General features: G+C 67.7%; 1 protein-coding gene and 1 non-coding gene across 2 annotated transcripts; both read right to left on the reverse strand.

Annotated features, from left to right (window-relative positions):
- Nucleotides 1–389: 389 nt before the first annotated feature.
- Nucleotides 390–7,762, reverse strand: RPS9 (ribosomal protein S9). Its single transcript, XM_064440509.1, is given in 7 exon segments — nucleotides 390–459; nucleotides 1,325–1,446; nucleotides 1,448–1,535; nucleotides 2,828–3,014; nucleotides 5,660–5,782; nucleotides 5,860–5,965; nucleotides 7,649–7,762. Coding segments are annotated over 5 exon segments (585 nt in total). The 5' UTR covers nucleotides 5,957–5,965; nucleotides 7,649–7,762; the 3' UTR covers nucleotides 390–459; nucleotides 1,325–1,356.
- Nucleotides 539–635, reverse strand: LOC135311376 (small nucleolar RNA SNORD88). Its single transcript, XR_010371034.1, has one exon. It is a non-coding gene; the product is annotated as a small nucleolar RNA SNORD88 (small nucleolar RNA).
- Nucleotides 7,763–8,174: the final 412 nt, after the last annotated feature.

Genomic DNA, 8,174 nt, shown 5'->3' on the forward strand with positions numbered 1-8,174 from the left:
TCGGGGGGGAAGGGGGGGCATCTGAGTGCCCCCCAAAACTGAGGGCACCAGAAAAGCCCCAAGATCAGAGGCCCCCAAAACCCCCCCAATTCGGGGACCCCCCCCACCACCTCCAAGGAACCCCCCCAGACTGAGGGGTCTGGGCACCCCCAAATTTGGCGCTCCCTCAAACCCCCCCCCCCAAGTTCAGGGACCCCCCCACCCCAAAACCCCTCCACAGCACCCAGGTGCTCAGGGCCCCCCCCCACCCCCAAACCAAGGGGTCTGAAGCCCCCCAAAACTGGACACCCCCCCCCCCACCCCACCCCCAACTGAGGGCTCTGGACCCCGCCCCAAGGTTGGGGACCCCCCAAAATTGGGGGACCCCCCCCAAAACACAGAGACCCTGGTGGGACAACTCCATTTATTGTCATTGACCCCCCACAGGGGACCCCCCCAGGGAACCCCCAAATCCAGGACCTGGAAAAAAAAAAGGGGGGGGGGAAGGGGTTAGTGGGGACCCCCCAAAACCCACCCAGGGCACCCCAAAACTCCCCGGGGCCCCCTCAGACCCCCCCCGGGGTGTCAAGGCCCCTGGGGGGGGGCACAGGCATCGTCAGGGGGTTCAGCGCCCAGTGCTGCCATCATGGGGGGCCCCCAAACCCCCCCCCAGCACCCCAAAACCCCCTCCCCTCCCCCACTCCTCCACTCCCAGCCCCCCAACCCCCTCCCCCAGGCCCCCCCTGCCCCATCTCTCACCCCCAGGGGCCCCCCCCGAATTTTGGGGGGGGGGGGCTCAGTCCTCCTCCTCATCCTCCCCCCCCCGTGCCCCCAAAACCCCCCCCAAACCCACTCCCCTCCCCCACCTCTCACCCCCAGGGCCCCCCCCCGGATTTTTGGGGGCTCAGTCCTCCTCCTCGCCCCCCCCCAGCACCCCCAAACCCCCCCTGATGCCCCCAAACCCCCCCTGATGCCCCCAAACCCCCTCCTCTCCCCCACCCCCACCCCCCATTCCCCGTCTCTCACCCCCAGGGGCCCCCCCCGGATTTTGGGGGGGCTCAGTCCTCCTCCTCGCCCCGCCCCCCCCCCCCCCCCCGCACCTCCAAACCCCCCCTGATGCCCCCAAACCCCCCCTGATGCCCCCAAACCCCCCCCCAAACCCCCTCCTCTCCCCCACCCCCACCCCCCATTCCCCGTCTCTCACCCCCAGGGGCCCCCCCCGGATTTTTGGGGGGCTCAGTCCTCCTCGCCCCCCCCAGCACCCCCAAACCCCCCCTGATGCCCCCAAACCCCCCCCAAACCCCCTCCTCTCCCCCACCCCCACCCCCCATTCCCCGTCTCTCACCCCCAGGGGCCCCCCCCGGATTTTGGGGGGGCTCAGTCCTCCTCCTCGTCCTCGCCCCCCCCCGCGCCCCCCTGCCCCTTCTTGGCGTTCTTGCGCTTGACGCGGCCGGGGCGCCCCCCCCCCGTACGGGGAGCGCAGCGAGAAGTCGATGTGCTTCTGCGAGTCCAGCCGCACGATGAACGACGGGATGTTCACCACCTGCTTCCGCACCCTGGGGGGGCCCCCCGGAAAAAGGGGGGGGGTCAGCACCCCGAAAATCCCCCCCCACCAAACCCCCGGCACCCCGACCCCACGGCGGGGAGAGCCTGCCCTGGGGAACCGCGGGGAAACGGGGGGGGCACCCCAAAAACGGGGGGCTCACGCTTGAGGGAACCCCCCAAAATTAAGGTGGGGACCCCCAAGATTTATGGGGACCCCCCCAAAATTGAAGGGGAGCCCCCCAAGATCTAAGGGGAGCCCCCAGGCACAGACCCCGGCCCCTTCGCGGGGTGCCCGGCTGCAGTGAGACTTGGGGGGGCTGGAGAAATGGGGGAGGGGGTTGTTCAGCTGCTCCCGCACCCTGGGGGGGCCCCCCGGAAAAAAGGGGGGGTCAGCACCCCGAAAATCCCCCCCCCCCACCAAACCCCCGGCACCCCGACCCCACGGCGGGGAGAGCCTGCCCTGGGGAACCGCGGGGAAACAGGGGGGGGCACCCCAAAAACGGGGGGCTCACGCTTGAGGGAACCCCCCAAAATTAAGGTGGGTACCCCCAAGATTGATGGGGACCCCCCCAAAATTGAAGGGGAGCCCCAGGTTTAAGGGGAGCCCCCCAAGATTGAAGGGGAGCCCCCAGGCACGGACCCCGGCCCCTTCGCGGGGTGCCCGGCTGCGGCGAGACTTGGGGGGGCTGGAGAAATGGGGGAGGGGGTTGTTCAGCTGCTCCCGCACCCTGGGGGGGCCCCCCGAAAAAAAGGGGGGGTCAGCACCCCGAAAATCACACCCACAGCCCCCCACATCCCCCCAGACACCCCAACATTGCTAGGGGAGACCCTGCCCCACGGAACTGTGGTGAAATGGGGAGGGGGTGGCACAGCCCAAAAATTGGGGGGGGGGGCCTCAGGCTTAAGGGGCCCCCCAACATTTCTAAGGGGCCCCAAACTGGGGGGAGCCCCAAAATCTAGGGGGGGAGCCCCAAAATCTAGGGGGGGAGCCCCAAAATCTAGGGGGGGAGCGCTTAGGGACAGACCCCAGCCCTTTCACGGGGTGCCTGCCTGGGGTGAGACTTGGGGGTCGGGGGGGGACGGACCCCAAATGAGCCCCCCCAAAATTTAAAGGGGGGGGGGTCGTGGGGAAGCACGGGCCCCCCCCAAACAAGCTGTAAAGGAAATTGAGGGGGGGGTGGGGTTTCCCCGTTCCCGGACCCCGTCCCCTGTGCGAGGCGCCGCAGCGGTGGGTGGCGGGGGCGGGGAGGGGGGTTTCGGGGTGCCGTGGGGGGGGGGTTGGGGGGTCCCAGGGGGCACCCACCGGATGTGGCGCTGGCGGATGAGGACGCGGGCGTGGTGGATGGATTTGGCCAGGCCCAGCTTGAAGACCTGGGTCTGGAGGCGGCGCTCGAGGAAGTCCTCGATCTTCAGCCCCAGGATATAATCGAGCTTCATCTTGCCCTCGTCCAGCACCCCGACGCGCACCAGGCGCCGCAGCAGCGCGTTCCCTGCGGGGGGCACGGGCACCCTGGGGGGCAACGCCGGGAAACGGGGGCGAAACGCCGGGAAACGGGGGCGAAACGGCGGGAAACGGGGCGAAACGGGGGCGAAACGGGGGCGAAACGGGGGCGAAACGGGGGCGAAACGGGGGCGAAACGGGGGCGAAACGGCGGGAAACGGGGGCGAAACGGCGGGAAACGGGGGCGAAACGGCGGGAAACGGGGGCGAAACGGCGGGAAACGGGGGCGAAACGGCGGGGAAACGGGGGCGAAACGGCGGGAAACGGGGGGCTGGTGGGGGGAAACCAGGGGAAACGCCGGGAAACGGGGGGGAACGGTCACGCTGGGGGGCGCGGCGGGGGGGAACGGGGGGGGAACGGGGAGAAACAGGGGGCTGGTGGGGGGAAACGGGGGCGAAACGCCGGGAAACGGGGGCTGGTGGGGGGAAACCAGGGGAAACGCCAGGAAACGGGGGGGAACGGGCACCCTGGGGGGCGCGGCGGGGGGGACACGCCGGGAAACGGGGGGGAACGGGGAGAAACGGGGGGGAACGGGGGGGAACGGGGAGAAACGGGGGGCTGGTGGGGGGAAACCAGGGGAAACGCCGGGAAACGGGGGGGAACGGGCACCCTGGGGGGCGCGACGGGGGGGAACAGGGGGGGAACAGGGAGAAACGGGGGCTGGTGGGGGGAAACCAGGGGAAACGCCGGGAAACGGGGGGGAACGGGCACCCTGGGGGGCGCGGCGGGGGGGACACGCCGAGAAACGGGGGGGACACGCCGAGAAACGGGGGGGGAACGGGGGGGGAACGGGGGGGGAACGGGCACCCTGGGGGGCGCAGCAGGGGGGACGGGGGGGACACGCCGGGAAACGGGGGGGAACAGGGGCCTGGTGGGGGGAAACCAGGGGAAACGCCGGGAAATGGGGGGCTGGTGGGGGGAAACGGGGGCCTGGTGGGGGGAAACGGGGAGAAACGCTGGGAAATGGGGAGAAACTGGGAGAGATGCTGGGAAACAGGGAGAAATGGGGGCGAAACACCAGGAAACGGGAGGCCCAGTCATGGGAAACAGGGGCAAAATGCCAGGAAACGGGGGTGAAATGGGGTCCCGACGGTGGGAAATGGGGAGAAACAGGCAAAACCCCAGGAAATGGGGGGGAAACGGGGGCGAGGCGCCGGGAAACAGGGAGAAACAGGATCCTGGCGGTGGGAAACGGGGGGGGAAAAACTCTGGGAAACCAGGGGAAATGGGGACAAAACACCAGGAAACAGAGTCCCGGCAGTGGGAAACACCGGGAAATGGGGGCGAAGCGCTGGGAAACGGGTAAAATGGGGTCCTGGCAGGGGGAAATGGGGGAGAAACGGGGGGAAACAGGGTCCCAGCAGGCAGAAGCAGGGAAGAAATGCCAGGAAACGAGGGTAAAATGGGGTCCCAACGGCAGGAATCGGGGGGAAATGGGGAAGAAACGCTAGGAAATGGGGGGGAAACAGGATGGAAACGCTGGGAAACGGGGTCCCAGTAGGGGGAAATGGGGGGAAACACCAGGAAGTTTGGGTAAAATGGGGTCCCAGCAGCAGGAAACAGGGAGAAACTGGGTCCCAGTGGGGGGAGATGAGGGGGAACAGGGGTAAAATGGGGTCCCAGCAGCGGGAAACAGGGAGAAATGGGGAAGAAACACTGGGAAAGGGGGATAAAATGGGGTCTCAACGCCAGGACACAGATGGAAACAGGGGGAAATGGGGTCCAGGTGCCAGGAAAAGGGGGGAAATGGGTAAAATGGGGTCCTGATGTGGGGTCCGGGTGCCAGGAAATAGGGCAAAACGGGGTCCCATTGCCGGGACATGGGGGGAAACAGGGCTCTGGCAGGGGTGAAATGGGGTCCTGATGCCGGGACACGGGGAAAGGGGGGTAAAACGGGGTCTAACTGGGAGGAAATGGGGGGGAAGCACAGAGAAACAGGGGGGAAACAGGGTCCAGATGCCGGGAAATGGGAGAAACGGGGTAAAATGGGGTCCTGACACTGGGACACAAGGAAATGGGGGTAAAATGGGGACACAAGGAAATGGGGGTAAAATGGGGTCTAACTGGGAGGAAATGGGGGGGAAGCACAGAGAAACGGGGGAAACAGGGTCCAGATGCCGGGAAATGGGAGAAACGGGGGTAAAATGGGGTCCTGACACTGGGACACAAGGAAATGGGGGTAAAACGGGGTCTAACTGGGAGGAAATGGGGGGGAAGCACAGAGAAACGGGGGGAAACAGGGTCCAGATGCCGGGAAATGGGAGAAACGGGGGTAAAATGGGGTCCTGACACTGGGACACAAGAAAATGGGGGTAAAATGGGGTCTAACTGGGAGGAAATGGGGGGGAAGCACAGAGAAACGGGGCAAAACAGAGTCCAGATGCCGGGAAATGGGAGGAAACGGGGGTAAAATGGGCTCTCGGTGCTGGGAAATGGGGGGGAAACGGGGTCAAAATGGGAACCAGCTGGAGGAAGCAGGGGGGAAGTGAGAGGAAACGGGAAAACGGGGGCGAACGCGGGGGAAACCGGCCAAACGGAGAGGGGAAAACACAAGCCGGCAGGAAAAGGGGGTGCCAGGGAGGAGAGGGAGCCTCCCCGGGCAGGAAAAGAGGGGGTGCGCCCCCCCCAACTCACCCTCAAAGAGGCGCCGGGGGTCCTTCTCGTCGAGGGTGAGCAGCTCCCGCGCCGCCTTCCGGATCTTGGCCAGGGTGAACTTGACCCTCCAGACCTCCCGCTTGTTCCGCAGCCCGTATTCCCCTGGGAGAGCGAGGCTGGGGGGGGTCAGGGGGGTCCCCCAAACCCCCCAACCCTCCTCCTGCCCCCCCAACACTCACCGATGAGCTTCAGCTCCTGGTCGAGGCGGGATTTCTCGAAGGGGCGCCGAGGGGTGACGTAGGTTTTCCGGCAAACCCAGCTCCGGGCGACCGGCATGGTGGTGGGCTTTTGGGGGTTGGGGGGGGGGATTTGGGGGGTCAGCTCTGCTGTTGGGGCTCCACCCCCCCAAAAAAAAGGGGGTCCTAGATGAAGAAAAGCCCCCCCAGGAAGAAACTGGGGGCGCCCCCAAAGTGAACGACCCCCCTTTTGTGCCAGAAGCTGCTGCCAGAACTGTGTGGCCCCCCCAAAATTATCCAGGGGGTCTGATGGCCCCTTCCTGGGGGGGGGGGGTGTTTTGGGGGGGCTGAAAGGCCTGAGGCAATGATGGGCTCCAGCCCTCCCCCCAGATAGCCAGTGGGGGTCTGATCACCCCCTCACTGGTTCCTCAAGCATGCTGGGGGGTGGCAGCCCTCCCAGAGCTCCCACTGGGGTCCTGGGGCCCCCCAAAACACCTCCCTCAGGGGGTGTTGTGGGCTGTGGCCCCCCCCAAAATCGCCAGAGAACCAGGGCACCCCCAAATCACCTCCCCTGGGGGGGTGTCATGGCCTGGGACCCCCCGAAATCCCCATGGGGATCCAGGGCACCCCCAAATCAACTCCCTTGGGGGGGTGTCATGGCCTGGGACCCCCCTGAAATCCCCCATGGGGATCCAGGGCACCCCCAAATCACCTCCCTTGGGGGGGGTGTCATGGCCTGGGACCCCCCCGAAATCCCCATGGGGATCCAGGGCACCCCCAAATCACCTCCCTTTGTGGAGTGTCATGGCCTGGGACCCCCCTGAAATCCCCATGGGGATCCAGGGCACCCCCAAATCAACTCCCTTGGGGGGTGTCATGGCCTGGGACCCCCCTGAAATCCCCATGGGGATCCGGGGTAGCCCCAAATCAACCCCTCGGGGGGCTCTCATGGGCTGGGACCCCCCTGAAAGCACCCGCTGGGCTCCAGAGTACCCCCAAACCTCTCCCATAGGGGGTGTCATGGCCTGCAACCCCACCAAAATCGCCATAGAGATCCAGGGGGGTGTCATGGGCTGGGACCCCCTCCCCGAGCTCCCAGGAAGGTCCTGGGGTCCTCCAAAGACCCCGTGGGAATCAAGGCGACCCCCAAATCACCCCGTCAGGGGGTCTCATGGGCTGCGACCCCTCAAAACGCTCATGGTGGTCCTGGTGTCCCCCAAAACACCCCCCTCGGGGGTCTCATGGGCTGAGACCCCCTGAAGTCCCCGGTAGGGGTGCATGGCACCCCCAAAACACCCTCCTCAGGGGGGTGTCATGGGCTGGGACCCCCCCGCAAAGTCCCCGTGGGGGTCCCAGCGCCCCCCGAAACAGCTCCCTTGGGGGTGCCATGGGCTGCGACCCCCCCCCAGAGCTCCCATGACGGCCCTGGGCCCCGCCAAAGCTCCCGTGGGGACCCAGGGTACCCCTAACTCACACCGCCCGGGTCTCATGGGCTGGGACCCCCCCAAGGGGCCGGGAGCCCCCCACCACCACCACGTGTCGGGGCCCCCTCCGCTCTGCGCATGCGCGGGCGGCCGCCAGCGGCCCGGCGCATGCGCACTGGCGCCCCCGCATGTCCCCGCGCATGCGCAGAGCGCTCCGAGCCCCCCCCACCCACCACAAGGCCGCGGCCCGGCCCGGCCCGGGCCTCCCCGGCGCCCCCCACCGCGACCCCGGTCCCGACTGGCCCCGGGAGGAACCGGCGGGACCCCCGGCCCCGACCCCGGCCCCGGCGCGCCCGGCCCGGCCCCACCTCAGCTCCGCGGCGACCGCGGCAGCGGGAAAGAGCGGGGCGGCGGCCAGCGCCGCTTATATAGGCCGGAGAGAAGTCCCCGCCCCGCTCCCGGAGCCAGCCAATGAGAAGGCGCGTCGAGGGCGTCGCGCCGGCCAATGGCTGACCGCGCCTGGGGAGCACCGAGCGGGGGAGCGGCCCCGCGTGGGCGGCGCCATTGTTCCGGGAGGGAGGGGGGAGAGCGGGGTCCGCCAAGGAGGGGGTTTCGGCGCTGCGGGTGTCCCCACGCGGGACGGGGGGGGGTGGGCGTGGCCACGGGTGTCACCGCGCCTCGTCACGTGTCACTCATGTGTCCACGGGTGTCACCGTCTGTGGTTACAGGTCACCCGTGGGTCCTTTTGTGTCACCCGCGTGTCACCGTGCGTGGCCGTGTGTGACCCACGTGTCCACCGGTGTCACCGTGTGTGGGCACGTGTCACCCGCATGTCACCATGTATCACCCTGCGGACACGTGTGTCACCCGTGTGTCCCTGTGTGCCCACGGGTG

Source organism: Phalacrocorax carbo, unplaced genomic scaffold (assembly GCF_963921805.1).
Source record: "Phalacrocorax carbo unplaced genomic scaffold, bPhaCar2.1 SCAFFOLD_293, whole genome shotgun sequence".
Classification (NCBI taxonomy): Eukaryota; Metazoa; Chordata; class Aves; order Suliformes; family Phalacrocoracidae; genus Phalacrocorax; species Phalacrocorax carbo.